At 56.4% G+C, this 22,496-nt stretch overlaps 6 protein-coding genes across 6 annotated transcripts; 3 read left to right on the top strand and 3 right to left on the bottom strand.

Moving 5' to 3' along the window:
• Positions 1-119: 119 nt before the first annotated feature.
• CH63R_13410 (Amidase) lies at positions 120-2,171 on the bottom strand (the record flags this gene model as incomplete). Its single annotated transcript, XM_018308384.1, has 1 exon — positions 120-2,171. The coding sequence occupies one exon, from the start codon at positions 2,169-2,171 to the stop codon at positions 120-122; it is 2,052 nt and encodes a 683-aa protein (XP_018152801.1).
• A 2,185-nt stretch (positions 2,172-4,356) lies between these two features.
• On the top strand, positions 4,357-6,310 carry CH63R_13409 (Flavin-containing monooxygenase; the record flags this gene model as incomplete). Its single annotated transcript, XM_018308383.1, has 3 exons — positions 4,357-4,930; positions 4,997-6,096; positions 6,158-6,310. The coding sequence occupies 3 exons, from the start codon at positions 4,357-4,359 to the stop codon at positions 6,308-6,310; spliced, it is 1,827 nt and encodes a 608-aa protein (XP_018152800.1).
• A 1,187-nt stretch (positions 6,311-7,497) lies between these two features.
• CH63R_13408 (Tetratricopeptide) lies at positions 7,498-8,118 on the top strand (the record flags this gene model as incomplete). Its single annotated transcript, XM_018308382.1, has 1 exon — positions 7,498-8,118. The coding sequence occupies one exon, from the start codon at positions 7,498-7,500 to the stop codon at positions 8,116-8,118; it is 621 nt and encodes a 206-aa protein (XP_018152799.1).
• A 1,012-nt stretch (positions 8,119-9,130) lies between these two features.
• On the bottom strand, positions 9,131-9,463 carry CH63R_13407 (uncharacterized protein; the record flags this gene model as incomplete). The annotated part of the gene is made up of 1 exon (XM_018308381.1): positions 9,131-9,463. One exon carries the CDS (start codon positions 9,461-9,463, stop codon positions 9,131-9,133), a length of 333 nt encoding a protein of 110 aa, XP_018152798.1.
• A 7,134-nt stretch (positions 9,464-16,597) lies between these two features.
• Positions 16,598-18,582, bottom strand: CH63R_13406 (Glucanase; the record flags this gene model as incomplete). The annotated part of the gene is made up of 8 exons (XM_018308380.1): positions 16,598-16,977; positions 17,056-17,098; positions 17,155-17,248; positions 17,309-17,443; positions 17,504-17,534; positions 17,614-17,861; positions 17,979-18,410; positions 18,491-18,582. The coding sequence occupies 8 exons, from the start codon at positions 18,580-18,582 to the stop codon at positions 16,598-16,600; spliced, it is 1,455 nt and encodes a 484-aa protein (XP_018152797.1).
• A 2,379-nt stretch (positions 18,583-20,961) lies between these two features.
• CH63R_13405 (Adaptor complexes medium subunit family protein) lies at positions 20,962-22,454 on the top strand (the record flags this gene model as incomplete). The annotated part of the gene is made up of 3 exons (XM_018308379.1): positions 20,962-21,331; positions 21,403-22,372; positions 22,448-22,454. 3 exons carry the CDS (start codon positions 20,962-20,964, stop codon positions 22,452-22,454), a joined length of 1,347 nt encoding a protein of 448 aa, XP_018152796.1.
• Positions 22,455-22,496: the final 42 nt, after the last annotated feature.

Genomic DNA, 22,496 nt, shown 5'->3' with positions numbered 1-22,496 from the left:
AAACAAGGGATCATTTTTTTGCTCACGCCATTTTTGCTCACGCGTCTGTGAATTTGCAGTGACCTGATTGATGCCTGGCAGTTTGTGGAGTATTTGCTTTTGCCCGTGATGGGAACATGTCAGTCAACCATGATCAAGCGCCCGGTCGATCTCCCGGTTGAAGTCCGAGCCACCATGACAACCATGAACTGGTCTCTGGCGAGCTTGCCCGGAACTAGATACGGGTCTTTGACCTTTTCTCGGCCCAATTGTCCAGCCCACTCCCACTGGCCGTCCGTGAGCGTAGGGGGACGACTCGACAAATCGCCATTGACATAAACACGGATCCCCTCGGTGTCCAGTGCCGCGCTACCAAGCACTAATGATCCACGGATGACAACCTTGCGGACTTCTGAGCTTTCCGTTGTGACTGCCTTTACGTCAACCTGGGCGACGACGAGCTCAAGCTTCTCGGTACCCTTCATCGAGCCTCGCTCCGATCTTATAACGTCAGTCATGAGACGCGGTGCGAGTGGCGGGCTCTTTCTACGGCTTGTCGCGGTCTCATACGCATACGCGTAACGGAAAAGCTCGCTGTCGCTCCATGCCTTACCAACGAACGTCAACCCAACCGGCATCTCCTTATCTGCGAGTATTCCCATAGGCACAGTAATGGCCGGAACGCCCAGATGCTTCAACGCCCGGTTGCCGTTGGAGTACTTGACTCCGTCCTGCAGGGCCTCTACCATGGCCTCCCGGTTGTGTTCGGAGTCGGCGCGTCCGACGTCGCCGTTTGTCGGGAAAACGACGGCATCGAAGCCGTTCGCGTCCATCCAGTCGTCCAGGTCCCTCTTGCGAGCATCTTCTAGAGCGAGGAGCGCATCCGCGCATCCCGGCAGGTCTCGGATGGAACTTGGGCGGTGCTGTATGAAGTCCAACATATCCGCGTAGCGTACATGGTTCTGCTCTTCTGTGTGCTCTGATCTGTTGTCCATAGGGGCGAGATCGGGGTTGATCTGACGATGATCAACACCCTCCAGGCGAGAACAGCTTGGGTCGTTGTTGTACCGCAGGAAGTCGTCCCAAGCTGTCGCAATCATTTGACACCGCTCAGTATCAATCCACGTGCTTGGGATCCCGGGGATGTTGGCGGCCTGTCCGGGGTAGAGCTGCTTGGAGTAGTTCTCGGCCAGCGGGAAATCTGTCTCGGTGACCTTGGCCCCGAGTACCTCCAGATCAATGCGAGCTTGCTCCCACAGACTCTGGGTGGCTTCCGAACAGACCACGGAGTAGCCTGAAGACGCCTGCTTCCCGATATAGCACCTGGGCACCGCGACGTGTTTCCCTCTCAGAGCGTCGGGGTCCATCAGAGATGAGAAGTCTTTTGGGCGAACCTCGGAGCTGAGAGGAATGGGGACGACCGTCTGCTCGCGCCAAAAGTCCCCCTTTGGTTCCCCATCGTCGGCGACAATAACGCTCAGGAGAGCCAGCATGTCAGCGACCGATTTCGTGTGAGGCGCCACCACGTCGCACGTCGGATACAGCGGCCAATGGCCGCGAGAAGGAATGACGCCCCTCGACGGCGAGTATCCCACCAGTGCGTTGTGTGAAGCCGGAGCTCGTCCTGACGAGACAGTTTCACCCCCGAGACCAATGGGCGCAAATGAGGCGGTCGTGGCGACCCCAGAACCGTACGACGACCCGGAGGCGAAGCTGGTGCACAGGTACACGGGGTTGTACGGGCTGCTGGAACGGCCGTAGAGGCCCCTTTGGCTTCCTCCATCGGCCATGGGGGGCATGTTGGTCTTTCCTATGAGCACTGCGCCGGCAGCGCGGAGAAGCTCGACGACAGCGGCATCAGACGACGCCACCAGATTCTCAAAGGCGGGCGAGGCGGCTGCGACGGTAAGGCCCTTGACCTGGTAGCTGTCCTTGACGGTGAAAGGAATCCCCTCAAGAGCTCTCGGGGGACGACCGGAAGCGCGGTAGTCGTCCGAGGCCTGCGCTTCGTCAAAAACGTTGGGGTTGAGTATGCAAATGGAGTTGAAGCAAGGCCCCCGATGGTCAAGTTTGCCGACCCGGTGTAGGAACCTGGCCACAAGATCTACGGCTGTAAGCTTAGTCGTGGACAAAGCATGTAGAATTTGGCCGATTGATGCTTGAGTGATATCAAGAGGCTGTGTGACACCCATGGTGATGCCCTGTTCGACGTAGTCTCTAGAGTTGATTGTGTGTGGCTTGGGAAGAGAAACAGTGAGTACAGAACCGACGAGACAGGAGTGAGTGACAAGAATGTTCAAAAACTAGACTCCCGCATGCTGCTTTATATCATTTCGTCTCTCATCGTCTATGCATTTGCCCATGGTTGTCATGAACGGCTCATGAAGTTGTCAGCAAAGAAGGTCGAGCCGGCCGACAAAAGACGAAGGTCGAAGCGAGTGAGGAAAGTCGAGCCGGGAACGAACGCCAGAAGTGCTAAACAAGGCGCGATTGACGAGTTGTGATTCGCTTGTCAACGCCCGACACCAACGGCTTCTCAACCGCCGACTCGAGTTGCTCAAAATCGGTGGGAAGTTGTGCGGCAGCTAGTGTGCTTGTCTTCAACACGGTCCAAACATACAGCGGTAGGTGTCTTCATGGCGGGTTCCCAGCCCAGAATCATGCGTTTATGACAAAACAATCTCTCTATTTCGACGGAGTGATCCGACAGTGTATCACAAGCGGCAGGTGGGATACACTACTAAACGAGTCGTCAGCAACAACAGAACCTGGAATGTGACCAAGATAGCCGCGCAGACATGTTTGCCATCCGCCTCTTAGGGCACCAATCGCGCTTGTCCAACAGGTATCTCGAATCTCTGAAGTTTGATCTGTGATGGGAAGGATTGCCATGCTCGTTCCATAGTCTGAGATATGCATAAAAACCGCCACAAGAGTTGATCAAGTATGCCTGACAATATCTTCAACCTTGCATGTGCCAATTAGACCCAGACTCAACCCCGCCATCCTTGAGGCTAAGTAGTGCCGATACTCTGCCGTTGCTTGCGTAAGGAAGCCACTCCGAACATGATCTTGCTAGAAAAAAGGAAGACGAACACGGGACATGTAGCTGTAGTGCGTCTCTTCGCCGGAGGGGGGCTGGGGGGTGGGGGGGTTGCGAGATTTCTCCATTTCTTGAATGATCATCCAAGCAGAGCACGTCTTCCAAGATATGAATTGGGCACCGTGCTGGCTATTATCACACCACGACGCATACGTTGCCGTTGAAGAACAAAATCTATGATGATCGACTCAACGCGAATCCAGATCAACCTCATACAAAACTTGGCTTTCATGTTTAATTCTAAGTTGTTCAGCTCATTTCCCACATGATGTAACTCCTGAAGTTACCGGGGAGTTAGGCCTTCAAGTAACATTCGGAGCCCGAACCGGGATAAGCTGCTGGTAGGCCCCGTACGGGGTTTTACAGGAAGAGGTCCACCAACGGACATCGGGACAGGCAATTTCCGTGGCCTTTTCACTAAATTGAAACTCCACACATTCCGAGCCTGGCGAGACCGCTCTCTAGCAAGATCATGGCGTATAGAGATTAAGAAGAGAAGCATAGGATAACGAAAATGAAAGGGGGGACAAATCTGCACACCAGCGACGTAGTTGCCACTCCATGTATGCTGTTCGGGAGCCTATAGATAGATGTATTTCAGACGGTGCGCCTGTGAGTGGGTGGAAGACTGGCCGTCTGCATCACGAGCAATCAGTGCAACCCCCGCTTTGAAGGAGACGTCGAACCACACCCGACGGATTCGCATCCTCGTATTCTGTATCTGTATAGAGTACGTTCCATATAGAGTACCCCCCCTAGCGACTGAGCTGACAGCCCGGGCCCCGAAAGCGAAGCATGTTCGCAGCATACCTGTAGTGCTTCGGTTTTAGGTAACTTTAACTATGTTGCTCTACAGGCAGCCATCCCGGCAGATGCGTAGAGGGGTTGCTGCGGCCAGAGACTCTGATTGGCACGCGTCGTCGATCTGCGCGATTCCAACAGGCGGAAATGATCTTATCTGATCATCTGATCCCATCTTTTCAGTAGTTCTACCGGCGCAAGGTTACAAAGACGGCAAGCCTAACATCCTTGCTCGGCCAGATCGCCCAAAAGTTGTAGTCCGGCGTCCGCCTCTCGGTAGCCAGTGAGGGGAGATCGAGGGGGGGGGGGGGGAGGGGGTCACGCTCTACACTTAAGCTATCTGACGCTATCGGATTTTGATATGTAAATCCATGTTACACAGTGTTCCACCACAGCTTCTCTAAAGACGTACTTGGGGCCGGTTCTCTACTCGCTCTCTCTCGTCTGCACACTCACACTCATCACGAATCACCATGGACGGCACAAAACTCCCAGAGATCCCAGCTCTCACGCTGCAAGAAGGGGTCGAAAAAGAACAGGTCGACGCCGAACACATCTCCGCCGACTGGCTTGCGAGACTGCAACGCCGCTTCGACGAACAATCTTTCGGCGACCTGTCGGACTTGTTCATCGATGACTGCTGGTGGAGAGACATTGTAGGCTTGTCGTGGGACTTCACCTGCAAACAAGGCCGAGAAAAGATCAGCAGGTACCTCGCCTCGGCAGAACATGGCCTCTCCAACCTGCAGACGACCAAGATCGGCGGGCTCAAGCCACTGCTCGTCGATTTCGGCGGCATGATCTGGATCCAAGCCGGGTTCACGTTCAATACGCCGCACGGCGAGGGAAAGGGGCTACTGAAGCTGGGAAATGTCAGCAAGGACGAGTGGAAAGCCTGGACCGTGTTCACGCAGCTGGAGAAGCTCGACTTTCAGAAGGAGGTGGAGGCGCAAAGGGCTGCGTCGATTCCGGCCCCCAAAGAGCCCGTCGCCAATGGCGCCGACGGTGACACTGAAGAAGACCTCCAGGTCTTGATTGTTGGCGCCGGTAGGTCATCACACATCCAACACGGTGCTTCAACACCCTCTGTCAATACCGGCTAACACAGAATAGCCCAATCCGGCCTCAACCTCGGCGCACGCCTTCAACACATGGGCATCAAAACTCGCCTCGTAGAAAGAAGCGCCCGTCTCGGCGACTCATGGCGGGACCGGTACCAGAGCGTAACCCTTCATACGCCTACCTACACTGATCACTGGGCCTTCATGAAGATTCCCGAGACATGGCCCCGGTTCCTGACAGGGGACAAAGTGGCCGACTTCATGGAGCACTACGGGCAGCTCATGGGGCTCGATATTGCGTTCAAGACAGAGGTTACGAGAGCCACGTACGATGAAGAGGCTCAAAAGTACCGGGTCGAAGTGCGGACTCCGGAGGGAACGCGGACGATCTCGGCGCGGCATGTGGTTCTGGCGACGGGCGTGTACGGCGACCAGCCCAAGATCCCCCATTTCCCGGGACAGGAATCCTTCAAGGGACGGATCTATCACTCCAAGTACCACAAGACCGCCGCCGAGATCCCCGACGTGCGGAACAAGAAAGTGGTGGTTATCGGCTGCGCCACGAGCGGCCACGACATCTCGGCGGACTTTGTCGCGCATGGGGCCAGGGAAGTGACGATGGTCCAGCGGCACCCGATCTACTCCATCTCGCGCGAGTCGTGGGAGAACTTGATGCTCTCGCTATGGAACATGGAGGGACTGAGCACGGAAGAGGCGGACATCGTCGGCAACGCGATCCCGCTGGCGCTGATCCGGACGATGAGCATCGGTCTGACGCAGGCGATGGCGGCAAACGACAAGGCTGTCCACGACGGCCTCAAAAGGGCAGGTCTCGAGATGAAGGAGGGGAACGACGGGTACGGTCTGGCGGATTACCAACTCATCAAGGGTGGGCAGTACTACATCGATCAAGGGGCGAACCAGATGATCGTCGACGGCAGGATCAAGATCCAGCGATGCGAAGAGGGGGTCCAGGGATTCCAGACGGACGGTCTGACGCTGGCGAATGGCACGAAGCTGGAGGCGGACGTCGTGGTGCTGGCGACGGGATTTGAGAGTAACGTGACAACCATTGACAAGCTGCTCGGACCCGAAGTGGTCAAGAAGATCGAGGGTTTCGGAGGACTGGACCACGAGCAGGAGCGCTCTGGGGTGAGTCAGACGTCCCTCAACTTTCAAACCTTGATGAGAATACTGACAAGCTGTTCTCTAGTGGTGGAGAGCGACAGGCGTGCCTGGGTTCTGGTATATGACGGGCAGCTTCATGTACTGCCGACAGTTCTCCTTGCCGTTGGCGCTGCAGATCGCGGCGGTCGAGAAGGGCTTGAACCGGTCCTACTACGGCAAGAAGACGACCTCAGAATAGAGAGCCGTATGAAATCGGACAGAGGGGGTTTGACGAAAAACTCGGAGAAAGCGGCCAATGATGAATTCATTCAACATTGATGTCAAGAGGTCTATTCAACATTAGAGATACCTGGCGTCACAAGGAGATGAGCTTTTGCCGGGAGGGTTGGTCACATTCGCTGCAGATTCGATGCCGTGAGATGTTCGACTTTTTATTCAGCACGCCAGCCAGCATGATCGATTTTCTTTTCCTGTATGACGTTGCCATTTGATACTGCTCATTACGTCTCAATGGAGCTCGGACAGGTGCAGCCATCGCGACATGTGAAGAATGATTTCAGCTCCATCCTGAAATCTTCTTGAAAAAAATTTGATCAACTTGCTTGTGGGAATACCATGATCATATTCATCCGAAACTCGTACCTGGAGTGATATTCTTGCTAGTGCTGAGTGATGCTTTCATCAAACTTCCCCCCGTACTACTAGCTCGTCCTCGTCCGTGTACGATGCTACATACCGGGGCACCGAGAAAACGATGAGCCAAAAGCTACACGTTTTTCCTGTTCTATCCTGGTCAGGGAGAATTGTGAGAATTCAACCCCAAAAGCCACAGCATTGAGGAGGCTATCCAAGCCAGCTAGCGACAAGAAGGAAATAAGAGCATGTTGGCTGGAGGAATTGCTCTAAGCACTCCGCAAAAGGCTACAGCGAGGTTCGAAATACCTTTGCTACTGAGAAGTAAAAGAGGGACAAATGGCCGCATTCGAAGCTTGCTTCAAACAAGCACCTTTGTAGTGTTTTGTTGTTGTGCTGTGTGTAGTACTCTCATGGCGATTGTCAAGAATGCCAAAGTAGACACAATCAAGGCAACCCCTGGCCCCTGTAATCAGCACGTGACGAGCTCAGCGTCACACGCGATTGCGATAAGCTCCCGGAGAAGTGTCCTCTAATCGCCCTAGAGGCCCAGAGTATTATTAGCCCAGCATAGACCAGCTGGCAACAATTCACCACCCGCGATCACAACCACCACGAACCACCACCGACTCTACGATCCCAACGTTTCCCCTAACTTAACGAAGACCAAGAAATATACCCTAGCGACCATCGCCAATTAATCCGTCAGGCACTTGCGACTGACCCTTCGCATCCCCTCGTCCAGTCCACTCCTGCTTCCATCCCAAAGACCACACGCTTGAGACCGCCAAAATGACAGACCTGACGCACTTCGACCTCCTCCCCCTCCAGATCGACCCCCAGTCCAAGGCCATCTCCTCGCCCTCGCCCTCGCGCGCCCTCGCCGCCGAGCTCGCCCAGCTCAACGCCCTCCACCGCTCCCTCGTCACCTCCGAGACCACCGGCCCGCACGGCGTCCCGCCCCCGCCCATGCCCGTCAACCCCAAACGCTCCGCCAACGTCTCCAAGCTGCGCGACTCGGGCAACGCCGAGTTCCACAAGAAGAAGTACGCCGACGCCATCAAATTCTACACACTCGGCCTGCAGATGGCCCTCACCCGCCCCCTCTGGGAGCCCTCCCAGCTCGTCCGCGAGGAGGTCTCGGGCCTGTACGCCAACCGCGCCCAGGCGCACATGGCCCTGCAGCAGTGGGCCGAGGGCTCCGTTGACGCCGAGGCCAGCGTTGAGGCCCGCAAGGTCGGCAACGCGAAGGCCTGGTGGCGCCGCGGCCGCTGCCTCGTCGAGATGGGCCGTCTCGACGAGGCGAGGGAGTGGGTCGGCAAGGCCCTCGAGTACGAGGGCGAGGAGGCCGAACTCGTCGCCCAGTACAAAGAAATCGAGGCCCGTCTCGAGAAGAAGGAAAACAGTGCTTGAGGATACTCCGAGTTTTTCTTTGGACAAGGAACCACCACGGCCGGTAGGCGCGACTCGGGAGTGGGAAGCTCAACGCAGTGCTTTGCCTTTCCTTGCCTTGCCAACAAAGTACCCCATGAGAGTCAAGGAAGGGCAGACAGATGGGCAAACGGAGAGAGGATCGGAAGAGCCGAGCCGTCAGAGTCAGCCAACGGAGGACCGATGAGACCAACTGAGACCGTATTGTCCTACCCAACATGGGCTCATGACAGCGTCTGGCATCGGTCAGTGCTACAGCGCCCACCGCTTAGTTCCTGGACCTAGCATCGCCTAGGTTAGCCGCGTCGAGACGGCTTGACTCTTGGGAGATTTTTGGCTTTTTTTAAGAGGATCATCGTGGGTGGATAGGGCCATCAGCATTTCTAGTATACCCCATGTACCAACAACCTAAACACCCGACTTTCGCCAAAGGAACTCCATTCCGTCGTCATATACCTGTGCGATTGATGCTTCTGGGCGAAGAAATATGTAACAGAGCTGCACCATCGTAGTTAGACCCCCCCCCTAAACACTACGCATGGGATGCCATCACGGCTTCGTTGCTCCGGCCATCCTCTGGATATCCCAACAAGCCAAGAAATAACAAAAACAACATTATGAAAGCAGCTGTCGACTTGATTCGTTTCCAAGGCGGCTCAAGCCTCGGGGGCCAGCCTCTGCCCCAATCCCATTCCCATTCCCAATCCCAATCCCATTCCCATTATTCTTCTTTGCTTCCATTCAGAGGCATGTGGTCAGCCTCTTCTCGTCATCAGGGGTCTTGTGCGACGAGGGGTTTCGTGAGGGCTGGTGGCGGAACCAGCCCCTTAGTCTGGCTTCTGACAGCATGGTTGACCGTCTCTGTATTGCTTCTCTCTGTAGGAACCTGCGCACTCGGGGTTGATTCCGGGTCTTGTGCTGTGCGTTTGGTTGATGCGGTAAAAACGGCCTGCCAAGGACGTTTTTTCGTGGTCCAGGGTTGCTCGGCAGGCTCCTATGCTGCCTGAGCAGGCTTCTCGGTCAGGGTTTTGCCGCGAGGACGCATTACGGCGTCCTGGCTGCTCATTCTTCGGTCCAGTGCACGCTCGAGCTTGGCACCGAGGGCCAACTTGCTCAGGTTTGCGCTCTTCTCCTCGCTCAGGGTGACTCTTTGGGAGCTGAGAGCCTTGTTTTCCATGCGGTCGAGGCCGGTCGCAATGTCGGTGATCTCGGCGTGGGCCGAGTCGGTGGTCTGGACGGTGTTGGCGAATGAGGGCGCCATGCTAAAGGTGCTGTATCGCACAGAGGTACGCACCTGAGGGGGGGTTTCTGTCAGAACGGCCGTCATCTTGGGCGACAGTGAATGGCTAAGGGAGCAATAGGCAGGACTCGAGGTCTTCAAGAGAGGGCCGGAGGGTAGGTATATGGTGTATTATGGAAAATGCAGGGGGCTTGAATGCAGGGCTGGCAGAAGATGGGCCAAGTGGGTGTACAATGGAGCCGGGCTTTGCGGCGTCCAAGAGCAAGCAAAAGGCAAAAAAAAAAGGGGATGTCGCAAGTGAGGCGGTGCAGGCGAGAACAAACGCGAGACAGATGCAGGTGGGCAAAGCGGAGGAGAAACACGACAAGACCAGGAGTCGGGTAGAGAGAGGGAGGGTTAAAGTGAGATGGACGTACTGAAGGTGCCATGATGGGACGAGAAGAATCGAGAGAGGTGGGCATTGTTGTGTGTGTTTTTTTGGCTGTTTTTTGGGTTTGGCAATATCCCTGCGTACGGGAAAATAAAGGTTCGTCGAGGTCAACCGTCTAGTCTCAACAATGGTTCGATTTCCCACAGGCCGGGGCTTGCTTCACGACTGTCGGACCAGCAAGCAGGCGAGCAGGACAACGGGCAGTGTGGATTGGATATGCCGATTGGGACGAGACACGGGTGTGATGCTGTAGGTTGGTTTGCGGCAAAAGCAGCAGTGGTGGAGGTATTCGTACGGTGTATCCGTAGTGCGAACGACAGCGACAGCGGTAGGCTGCGGTTGGCTCTCGGTAGTGGTGGTGGTGGACGCGGCCGTGAGCGAGCGACAGACAGACACACCTTCAGATCGTTTCGTTCGTGTTGGGTGTGTGTTGTACGAGGGTACTGTGCGTGCGTATGCGTGCCGTGAGGTCACTACTGGCGGCCGGACTCGAAGGGATCAGACCAGGGGACTTTGATCCAAGGACCAAACTTGTTTAGACGCAGGCGAGATTGAAGTGCGGAGTGGGTAGGAAGACGATCGATGGGTCTAAACTGGGGGGGAGAGGGATTGTTTGGGTCGTATCGTGACCGTCGAAAGTGGTCCAGCGAGAAGCGAGAGAAAGAAGATGAAGGGGAAGGGTAGGAGAAAAGCAGAATCGCGAGAAAAAGGAGTGGTTTGTGCTTTGGTGACGAAGGGCCGAAGTAGGAGGGGAGAACGGCCGATAAGACGGGGGCAGATGCCAGATGCAGTTTGGGAGTTGGGGGCGATGGCGAGTGCGAGGGAGCGGAAATAATATCCAAGTGACAGGCAGCGAGTACAGCGAGCAAGAGCGAGGGTTGAAGCCTCCTTCAAGGGGGCGGTGTGTGGGGGCAGGGACGGAGGCCGGGAGGTTGAGTGGAGTCGCTCAGAGGCTAGGCAGGCAGGTAGGTACGGTACCTAGGTGGACGCATGGTGAAAAGGAGGTACGTATCCTACCCCCTACTGGTGGCCCGGGTACCTACCTGAAGTCAAGCGTGTCAGTCTGCGGTCAGCTTTTAGACAGGGCGGGAAAGAGCGAGTGCAATTGGACTCGGACTTGCCTATCTACCTACTTGCCAAAGCGGTATGTCTAGGTAGTTGTGCCTGCTTAAGAAGGGGCGCATTGTCCATGACCAGACCAGGAAGGGAGGCATGCCACCTGCCTATGGAAGGGAAGGTCACGACGTAGTATCTCCAAAACGAACGGGTGTGCAATACAGGTCGGAGCAGAACATAGTAGGCAGGAGCAAGCTTGCATCATCCCTCTCGTCGCAGCTGCCAGTTATGCTTGTTTCTAAGCTGCTAAGGTACTCGTAGGTAGGAGGTATTTAGTTGGGGGCCCATAAAGGTCAAGCGTAGGTAGGAGGTATCTAGCATCTATCTGAATTCGTACCAGACTGTTACAAATAAGGCTAGGCAGTATGGCAGGAAGCGTAGAGGACAGGCAGGAGACAGGAGGGCAGGAGCCATGTGCAGAACAGGGATTGGAAAGGAGTAGAGGGGGCAAGAGGGGTGGAGGGATTCGGAGGGACAGGGGCCAGATGCGGCAGCAACAGCAGGAACAAGCAGTACGTATTTCGTGCCGCCGTACCCAGCCCCTAGGCCGTTTTCCTCCCCAATCCATCCACTACCTACCTACCTACCTACCTACCTACCTACCTACCTATGTAGGTAAGGTAAAGTACGGAGAATTCCACCGCTCCGTTGTGCTAGCAACGCATCACACGGGCTTTCCAATCATCAACCAGCCAGTCAAACACCCTGATCATCCATCACGAAAGTCGCCAGATGATAAAAAGCCCAGGCGGTTCGGTGCTTGACGACAAGGCGTCACAGGCAACAACAGTGTCTGCTGAACCTGAAAGGCAGATAGGCAAAATCACAAACAGAGCGAGCACGGATACCTTGATGACGATCGTCGTTGCTTTTGTCGTGCTCAGCGGCACCGGGCATCCGACACTGCTGCATCTTCCGCTGACACAGGTATCAGGCCCTGAAGCTCGTCGTAGCTGTCGCTGTTAATGCCACTCTTACCATTGATGAGGCACACCCACTCATACGTAACCCACAACCCAACCAGTACAAGTCACGGCTGAGACTGAGACCCCAAACAGGTTCTTTTCCCCCTCTTGACACACGTTCATCAACCTAAAATGTTGCACCTCGCAACCTCGCAGCCATCCTCCCTGTCGGTAAATATCCCATGTTTCTCCCCGGCGACCCTCAACACGTTCCAGTCCCGCCCATGTTTCTTGCTGTCGGTCCAACCCTGGCGCCGTGAGGTTGGGTGCATTTCTTCTCATCTCCTCGACTAGTGGCGTATCTTCCCTTGTTCTCTTGTGCGACATGGCCAGGGAGAAGGAAGAGAAAAGAGAGACATGACACTCATCCACGGGTATCAGGTTTGTCAAGGATCAACTATGGATATCCAACTATCAAACCTCAATTCCCGGACGCCCATCCACACGGATTTACCCACATCCTTCCCCTGGCCCTGGTCGGAATTATCCCGAACAAAAACGCCCATTGGATCGTCCCGTCGACCGCATCCGTCGACATGCTGTCTAGGGCCAAAGAAACACTCAGCGCCAACGGACAAAACTTGACGAAATGCAGTCACTTTGGCCCGCCAAACGACGAACCAGCCACCACGCTGTCGCCCACTCACTCATTGGGCATACTGACTCCTTTATCAAATCCTGCCATTCACCCACCGCTACACGCCTCGCCCGACATCCCATCTTTTTCTCCGTTCGGCAGGCGGTAGCTCTCTCGGTGTCGAGGACACGTACGCACAGCAAAGCCCTGATACATTCTCACAGGGGGACGCCGCTCGGGCCAGTATGATCAGGTTTTGAAAAAAGGAGACGCAGGGATGCCGGCCTCTGAAAGAAATCGACCGGAGGAACCACTACTACCTACGCCCACCTGAACCGATCACCACGCGCCCAACTGTCCACACTTCACGGTCCAACAATCAGTCAGTCTCAGCCGGCTCCAGGAACACATCCAGCCATCCATCCCATTCGCATTGTGGACGATGCTCGGGTTGGACAAAGCCCAATGGTAACAAGGGGGCCCGAGAGCCCACCTCGGCAATGCAATGCCAAACTCCACGTGTCGCCTGCATCAACTGAGTTGGGACCTCCTCTTTGCCCTTGTCAGTCTTGCGTCGAGCAGCGCGCTGTCTGCGATGAACCAAACTGGGTCTCTCTCTGTCTGTATGCCATCATTGTTGGCTTCGAATAGCTACCAAAGAGTACAGCACGGAGGCACCCGTACTCTCTGCCCGTATACCTTTCTTCTCCTTCGTACGGATCGGCGCCCCGTACGTGATGGCGCAGATGTCTCGGCCACTGCTAAGCACCCGGTCGGTGGCTTTTGCTGTCGTCGTCTTGCCGTTGTTTGTCACCTCGCCCCGGCCTTGAGTCCGCCTCGTGTTGGAGTCCACTGTCAATCCTCTTGGCCGCCACAGGCCAAAGACACCTGCTGGCTGCCGCGTTGCACTTGGTTCGAAAACGGCCAGAAATATGACGATGTAGGCTCAGTGGCTTTAGACTTGTCATCGATCGATTTTTTGGCAAAATCAATGACCACTCAATTATACTCCAGCGATTCACACATTATCAACTCTCTCGTCCCTCCCGTGTCCAACCTCGCGCTCCAAGTGCGCGTTCCCGATCGGTAATGACACGCTTCATCTCAGATCTCACGCTCACATGGCCCCGTCTCAGATGAGCATCGTTGTATCGACCGCCCTCCCACACCATCACCACCCCAAGCCCGACTCCTCAGCCCATTTTGAGTGCCAATCTGGCCTGACCATTGACGCCAGAGAGTGCCACCCCCTCATTCCCTCCTCCTCCCCCTCACACGCGCGCCTCTGTCTTCACTACACTTGGTACACTACAGAGATGTATGTACCTTGCTGCTGCATGCGCCGCACGTGGGAAACACACTCTCCATCCCCGGCCCGCAAGCCATCCTCTGGCACTCACCCACCAGTGAGTGGCCATATGGATAATATCCAAGAAAACGGACTTGCCCGTCCGCATCCATCCTCCCTCAACGACCAACCACAACGCTCTTTGGGCTGATGTTTGCCTGCCGCGGGGATAGGCTTTACAGCCCTCTTGATGTTCAAGCATCGTCGTCATGAACCATCTCTTCATCGAGTCAGCTCGGCTTCTTGACCGTCCTCTCACGATTCGGGTTCTGGACATTTGCTATGAGGGGGGGAGGGGGGGCTGGTTTCGATGCCTAACGGCTAACCAGGCCGGCCCCAATATCCGTGGTCTTCTTCTTGCCGGCATTGAAGCTCAGTCATTACAGACGCTTGGTCTTTTTGGACGTTTGACGGGCTTCTCGAGTCATCCAAGTAGTCGTCACGGGCCATAGCAATTTACAGACCGGCCTGATCTGGCAAAACTTTCCCATCATCATTGGGCCTCGTTAGGCATGTCATGGCCGATCCCCTATCATGCTCGTTTCCGGTCGTGTCCGTTCCTTGGCCTTCATCTGGTTTCATGCCTACTGTATCTGTACTCTGTACTTACTTACACGCTTACACGAAGTGCTCATTACTCTTAGGGCCCGGTTTTGGTACGCAAGCGGCACTTGTGCAGATCATCATGCCAACCGGAAGAGAGGCCTTGACTCGTGCATTGGTTGCAACTTGTCGCCCCCAGATCCAACACAACAATCCGACGTGAACACCATCGACCATGGGACAAACGGCGGCCATCCACTTGCACTCGGTCCGAGTCCGACTGTGCCCACCTCTTCCACGTGGTCCCCCGCCGCCCGAGAACAGACAAACTTGAGCGCCCAGGTCGGTTGGCAGAGGGAGGAGTGAGCCCGTGCTCGGCACCTTGAATACGAGACAAGTCGCAACTGGACACTGGCTTTATCTCCCTGTCGTCTGCCAAACCTACCGCCCCAGAAACAACTCGCCGACTGCTACGTCGGCGTTTACCGACGGGCGCAGATCATTTCCTGGGCCTTGAGGAGGAAGTACTTGATGAATGTCCGGTTTGATCACGCAGCATCGCGTCAAGCACACTGGCCCCCGTCGTATGGCAGACCGTGTTTGCATGCGTCGCTGCGTCGTGTCTTGGTGGATCTCGAGTTTGCCATTTCTTCGAAACAAGCTCCTGCATGCGTGCGATGCCCCCCTGCAACACCCTTCCCCTCCTTCACGTCTGCCTTTTGCAAGGGGCTTCACCTATTGTCTTCCCACTCAGACAGAATCATCCGCGCCGAAACAGCCGCGTTGGGCGAGCGGCGAGTCGTGATGAACGGGCAGCCGTTGTCAGGTCACACGTAGATCTCTAAAGTCGCCGATCATTGGAAATTTCCACTCTCGCCTACACAGACACCTAGGATCGCAGGGTGTGATGGCAAAAAGGTTCCGACTGTCGCCAGGACGTGCAGGCTAGCCGGCGGGCCTGCCTGTCCTCCGAGGGCTCATCGGCAGCTGAGCCATCGAGCTTTGCATATCTATATCTGCATGGGTCGGTTCTTGGTCGCGCCGTGACACCGACTGCCATGCTTTTGGTTGTATGCACGCGGGGGGTGACATCACCCGTGCAAGCTATAGCTGAAGCTGGAGTGGTAACCATGGGCTAGCCGAGCTAAGATGCAGTGCTTCACCTTTTCCGCATGTTTGCTCCGTGTCGCCCACTGACTAAGAAGCTTGATCCGGTGTCGTACTCGGTCCCCTTGGGTCAGGTCACGTTGTGTACGGCCAATGGTCTGCGGCGCCGGGCCTTGAGACGAGTCTTGAGTTCTCGGCCACGGCTTCTCTTCAACTTCCTTCAGGACGAAGTACTTCGGCGGTTCGGAGGACAGACCGGGAAGAAGAAGGTCATGCGGCTCGTGGTCGCCTTCACTTAGCGGCTTCATCAAGAGAGGAAATCCGAGGTTGAATGTTTGCCCATCTTGCCAAGGGGCCCCTTCGCCTTGTGGATGTGACCGCGGCGGCTCTCTTGGGTGCCTGGGTTTCTAAGAGGAGATGCTTGCCGGTCGACTTTCTGGATCTTGGTCTTTATGTCCAACGGCCTGTCAGCAAGCAGACCTACGTGGTGTGCGGTTCGGATGCGCAGACGCTACCAGATGACGGTGAGCTTTTGCTGCCGGTGTTTTGGTAGTGGCGGACACTGGATCATTTGGTCTTCTACGATCCGAAAAAAAGTATGAATTGACCTCACCGAACACCTCACATGAACATCACGTCTATTTGAAGAAGCGTCCGCGCAGAGTTTGAGATAGTTGACTATATCTCAGGGTTGCTATCATGGCGAGTCTTGCTCCACCCTTCATCCAGGAAAAGGTAAGGTAGGCCCCTTTTGAGGGAGACAGGAAGGCGAAAGATGAAGAAGAGTGGAATCCTTACATCTTGCATCAAGGTTTGCAAAAGACAAAGGATTGTGGGATTGTCCGTGGGAGGGTAGCCAACAATCGATATAAACGGATTTCATGAGCTTCAACTTTTTGGCACCATCGGCTGTCAAGTAGCCGAACACTGTGGCTCGGCGACAGCTACTGATGACCTGCGCCAACAATCTTGCTGGAATATGAAGGACAGATGCGACGACAACGGTTGTATATACACTTCGTCCCTAAGAATATGCAAACTATGTACACGAATGTAATGAATCTTTCTGGTCTAGGCCCATGGCCATCTCGGCAGAGAGAGATGGACCTCTTGAAAGCCCACGCGCAGTGCGCCCTTAGAAGGCCGGGTTGGCGTTCTTGAGCAGCTGCTCAAAGTAGGCCTGGAACCACGTGCCGGCCTCGGGGGCGGGCTTGAGGGCGTCGTTCTTGCCGCAGTTGTGGTCGTAGCGGACTGCCGAGGTGTTCGAGGTGCCGTCGCTCTCGCCGCCGGGCTTGACCCAGACGAAGGCGTCGACGAGCGACGAGCCCGTGTTGGTGGACGGCCGCGGGCCGAAGCCGGTGCCGATGGCGTTGCACCAGTCACCCCACGCCTCCTGGCCGGTCGGCTGCTTGCCGGAGCGGCCCTGGTCGACGATGAACTGGGCGTCCCAGCCCTGTGCGGAGAGGAGGGGAGCGAGGGCCTCGATGTAGCGCTTCTCGTCGAAGTTGGAGTTGCCTGAAAGCAGTCAGATACACAGGAGGACCAACGGAGCAGAGAACGGGGTTCAGGGCCGAGGGGGGAATCAGTCAGTACCTTGGGTGTAAGAAGGAGGAGAGCTGAGGCTCCAGGCGTTGTACTACCTTTTGTTAGCATGCTGGAGCGAGACTTGGCGAATTTAAAGGGGCAACTTACGTTGGACACGTTGGTAACGAGACCGCGAAGAGCCTTGGGGCGGCCGGCATCCTTGAAGACCTTGGCATACATCTGAGCGGAAGGTCCCAGGTTTCTGGAAACGACGGTTAGAATCTAAACGTTATCAAGAAAGGGACTGGCTATGAAGGCTTACGCCGTCCAGCCGAGCCATCCTGCGTGGCCGGCGTCGAGGTACATGGCGACGTTGGGGAGGTTGAGCTGGGTCACGGCGTAGTTGGTGCACTCGAGGTAAGCAGCCTGGGCACCAGCGCACTTGGGAACGTTCAAGCTATGGCGCTGGTCAGCATGTCTGTTTAGACTGATGAGGAATCGCGGGATTTGGGCTCACTTGGTGACGAGGTTGGCCAGGGAGTCGGGTTCTGTTAAGCAAACATGGTTAGAGGGCCCGTTGTCTCGGTTCTGCGATATCGCGGGGGGGAGGGGGATGGGGGTTCTTACCAATGACGAGGAGGATGCGAATGTCGGAGTACTTGATGATCATGGCGCGGATGGCGTCGATGTACTCCTTGTACTTGGCAACACCGCCGTCGGCGATGGCGAACTCGCCGTTGGAGGCGGCGGCGGCGCAGTCGCGGTCGGGGAGGTCGTAGACGACGAACTCACCGGCGTAGTTGCCACCAGCCTGGTTGGCACGGCGGATGTCGGCCAGAGTGCTGTCGACCAAGGGGACCTTGGCGCGGGTATCCCTGAGAGGAGTGTCAGAGAAGAAGAGAGAGAGAGAGAGAGACAGAGAGAGAGAGAGAGAGAGAGAGAGAGAGGAGAGGACAAGAACGTGTAAGCACGATTCCAGACGACCAACTTACATCCACATGAAGGTCGGCACCTTGGCGACCTTAGCGGCGGCAGTGGCCAGGGCAGGGCTCAGGGACGGGATGGCCAGAGTGCTGATCTCGGAGGCGTAGTAGGAGTTGGCCCAGAGGTCGACGCCGACGAAGGGGTTGCCGGTGTAGGTGGCACCGCCGGAGACGGGAGGGCGAGTGGTGCTGGGACCAGTGCCGACGGATGTGGAGGCGGTGGTCGTGACGGGGCCGGGGCCCCCGGTCGTCGAGGTGCGAGACGGGCTGACGACGGGGGTGGAGCTCGAGCGGACGGTCGTCGACGAGGCGACGGCGGAGCTGGACGAGGGAGCGGCGCTGCCTGGGAGACACTGGCTGTAGAACGGGTTACCGACGACACAAGTGCTGCCGGCAACGCAGCAGAAGGGGCCGGCCCAGTTTTGACCACCGCACTGGGACCTGGATCGTGTTAGCAACGGGCTCCTCATGCTCAGGACACGACCATCACATATACATATGTGATGTATGGCTTCACCTACCAGACAGATGCGCAGGCCTGTCGCTCCTCAATGGGGACGGCGAAGACGGCAGTGCCCAAGAGGGCAGCGGCAAGAAGCGAGCGGGCAGCCATTGTTGCTTCGGTTCTGAACCTTGTTGAAACGGCTTGAAAGACTACTTACTACAAGGCAGGAAGTGTGTTGTCCATGGGATACAGGGCCAAAAGGTCGTGGAACAGTCAGGGAGCCGGCGCCTTTTTATCATCGTTTTCATCTGGGGACCAAACATCAAGGCTCCTTGGACGTCGCCGCTTGGCCTTTTCGGATCGGCGGGATGGACGACGTCTGGGCTCATGCCGGGCAAAGCGACCACCGTTGCTCCACGATGTTCGCAGGGGCAAAGGTTCGGCATTCTGATGCCCTTGATTACTCCTTCGAGACAAGCGCAGAAGGAGCTGTCATTGCCCGCCGGGTGGTATGGAGTTGTGGGATCAACATCCGAAGCTTTCAAAGCAACACGGGGTAGGGAACCATGGAACGGGGCGGTGGCTGACGGGCATGTCGAACCAAGGTAGAAACAACGTCTGGGCATGGGAGCGTGGAAGCAAACATGATGGCGTCGAGGAGGAAAGTCCGCCAACCAAAGTATGCGGCCGGCCAGGCGAGTTGGATGTAACGGAGTGTAAGTGATCTCGGAAGCGGACGCTCCATATTAGCCGTGAACGGAAGAGCGCGTTTTGGTCATGAGGGCGCGCTGGATGTGGGGAACGCGACGGAGGGTTGCCATGAGGGGTCGGAAGGGACTGGGCATCGCCCCGGTCGAGTTGCGGCTGGGCACAGCTTGGAGATGGAAGAGCGGCTTCGTGGGCCGAGATGGACGGGCCTCGAGAGTGGCGTGCTGGGCAAGTTTAATCTAAGAGACGGGATCCTACTTGATTAAGACGTCGTGAAAACGGTGTCCACGGAGGAGCGGCGGTACCAGTTGGAGTTGGGCGTGTGAGATGGCCCGCAGACGGGACCCAAGGCCGAAGCGAAAGCGGCATGGCTTCAGGTACGGACACATCAGCGAGGCATGCGCGTGTACTCTGGAGGAGCCGCACGCAAGGGACGAGGGCCGAGGGGCAAGCGAGCTGGGGAAGTTTGGGGGTTCTTGGTGGCTGTCCACATGTCCATATGCCTACATTACATACCATGGCTGACAGCAGATCTAGTGTGCCGAGCCACTCGGTCCTGTCTACTTTCAATTGGTCTCTCTTGATGAGTGATGATGGGCAGGTGATGAGCGTCCGGGTTAGAGGCACAATCCATTGATTGCATGGGTAATGAGAGGCGATTAGTTAGTATTGACGAGAGCTGGAAGAGAGACAGGATCAAGACCTGGATACATTGATCAGTTGGGTGCTTCTTGGGTCAATGGCAACGGTCTTGTCCGTGTCTCGGCATCGTGGATGGGCCAAGCTACACTGGAAGCGAATGAGTGGGCTTTAAGCCTTCTGATCAGAACGAGACAGGGGCTGGAGACGAGGAAATGAAGCTAGACGTCAGAGCAGCAACATATTGCAGCGCGTACTTCGCACTTTTTGTCATTAAGGTGGTCCAGCGCGAGTCTGCAAACACCGTTGGTGGGAGGATGTCTTTCAGCAAGGACAGGACGGACTTTCTTGTCTCCCAAAAACAAAGGCTATGGTTGGGCGAAATTGTTGATTATGAGATGTTTCCTGGTGGGTGGTAAAGGGGAAGGGAGACAGACAGCCGTCCAGCTGAATGAAAGATAGCAAAGCAGGCGACGAGATGAGTGAGGAAACGAGACAAGAACTGAAGAGCCCAACTGTCTGTCAGTGTCCGACGGCACTGCCAGGCCTTCTTTGATGACATAAGAGCAACAGTCACGTGAATCAGGCCTGCATATCTCCGCCGACCGTTTCGTGACAAGTGGATCACGTAATCCAGAAAGTGGAGAGCTTGCTTCCCGCACGGAGCCCCGGCCGGGCAGCTACCTTACCTTACCTTACCTTACCTTAACGTGGGTACGTACCTAAGCCCTTCACCGCCTGGACCCTCTCCGTTCGCGCGGCAGAATATCCCACGGGTTCCCGGAACTGTCACCTCGACCAACCTACACCACCTCGCCCACCACCTCGCCCACCACCTCGCCCACCGCCCCCCACACACCGAATCGAAGCTTCTCCCCTGACGGCTGACCGAGACTCCGTCGCGCCGCAGCCCGTCCCTTCGTCACCCCCGTGTCGTCACGTCTGCGACCATCTTGGAGCATCACCACCCACCCACCACAACCGCAGCCCCGGATAACTACCACCGACCCGACCCGTCCATTCCGTCCATCCTGCTCTATTCCGAGCTGCCGACACTATCCTTCAACTTCTTCGTGGTTGCTCCCCCACCGCACTCGATTGAGCAACCGCATTTCCGCCCCGCTGATTCTCCTCTCGTCCGTTCCGTTCCTCCTCTCGCGCTCTCGCGCAACCGTCCACCCCGCCCCCCCTGTCGTCACAATGCTGTCCGGAATCCTCATCTTCAACCAAAAGGGCGAGAACTTGATCTTTCGCGCCTTTCGCAATGACTGCCGACCTCGACTTGCCGACGTCTTTCGCATTCAAGTCATCTCCAACTCCCAGGTCCGCTCCCCTATCCTGACCCTCGGCAGCACCACCTTCAGCCATGTCAAGCACGAGAACATCTACCTGGTCGCCATCACCAAGAGCAACGCCAACGCCGCCCTGGTATTTGAGTTTCTGTACCGTTTGATTGCCCTGGGGAGGGGCTATTTTGGCAAGTTTGACGAGGAGGCCGTCAAGAACAACTTTGTGCTTGTCTATGAGCTGCTCGATGGTAATACCACCACCACTACCACCCTCGTTCTTGGTCCCGGCCAGAGACCGAAGGCAGCCTGGAAACGCGCCGCTAACATACGCAACCTTTGCGCACGCACACAGAAATCATTGACTTTGGCTACCCCCAAAACACCGAGACCGACACCCTCAAGATGTACATCACCACCGAAGGCGTCAAGTCGGAACGCGCCGCCGAGGACTCGGCCAAGATCACAATGCAGGCCACGGGCGCGCTCTCGTGGCGCAAGGCAGATGTTAGGTACAGGAAGAACGAGGCCTTTGTCGACGTCATCGAGGACGTCAACCTCCTCATGTCCGCCACGGGCGCCGTCCTCCGCGCCGACGTCACCGGCCAGATCGTCATGCGCGCCTACCTGTCCGGCACCCCCGAGTGCAAGTTCGGCCTCAACGACCGCCTGCTCCTCGACAACGACGGCCTCCTGAGCCTGCCGAGCGGCAACCGGATGGGCACCAAGGCCACCAAGGCCGCCGCCGGCAGCGTCACCCTCGAGGACTGCCAGTTCCACCAGTGCGTCAAGCTCGGCAAGTTCGACAGCGACCGCATCATCTCCTTTGTACCGCCCGACGGCGAGTTCGAGCTCATGCGCTACCGCGCCACCGAGAACGTCAACCTGCCCTTCAAGGTCCACGCCATCGTCAACGAGGTCGGCCGCACAAAGGTCGAGTACAGCATCGGCATCAAGGCCAACTTCGGCTCCAAGCTCTTCGCCACAAACGTCGTCGTCCGCATCCCCACCCCGCTCAACACGGCCAAGATCACCGAGCGCTGCACCCAGGGCAAGGCCAAGTACGAGCCCAGCGAGAACAACATTGTGTGGAAGATTGGCCGCTTCACCGGCCAGAGCGAGTTCGTCCTGAGTGCCGAGGCCATCTTGACGAGCATGACGAACCAGCGCGCCTGGTCCCGCCCGCCCCTGAGCCTCAACTTCAGCTTGCTCATGTTCACGAGTTCGGGCCTGTTGGTTAGGTACCTCAAGGTGTTTGAGAAGAGCAACTACTCGAGCGTCAAGTGGGTGCGGTACATGACAAGGGCGGGTTCCTATGAGATACGGTAAGCCTTTTCTGCCTTTTTTTTTTTCAATTTCTTTTTTCAAATATCGCAGCACACGCGCTGACATCTGGACAGTTTCTAGCAAAGTACCCTGTGGTTTTGAGCTTGCGTGGTGTATATATGT

This window comes from Colletotrichum higginsianum, chromosome 9 (assembly GCF_001672515.1).
Source record: "Colletotrichum higginsianum IMI 349063 chromosome 9, whole genome shotgun sequence".
Classification (NCBI taxonomy): Eukaryota; Fungi; Ascomycota; class Sordariomycetes; order Glomerellales; family Glomerellaceae; genus Colletotrichum; species Colletotrichum higginsianum.
This window is presented reverse-complemented; position numbering and strand designations above follow the sequence as displayed.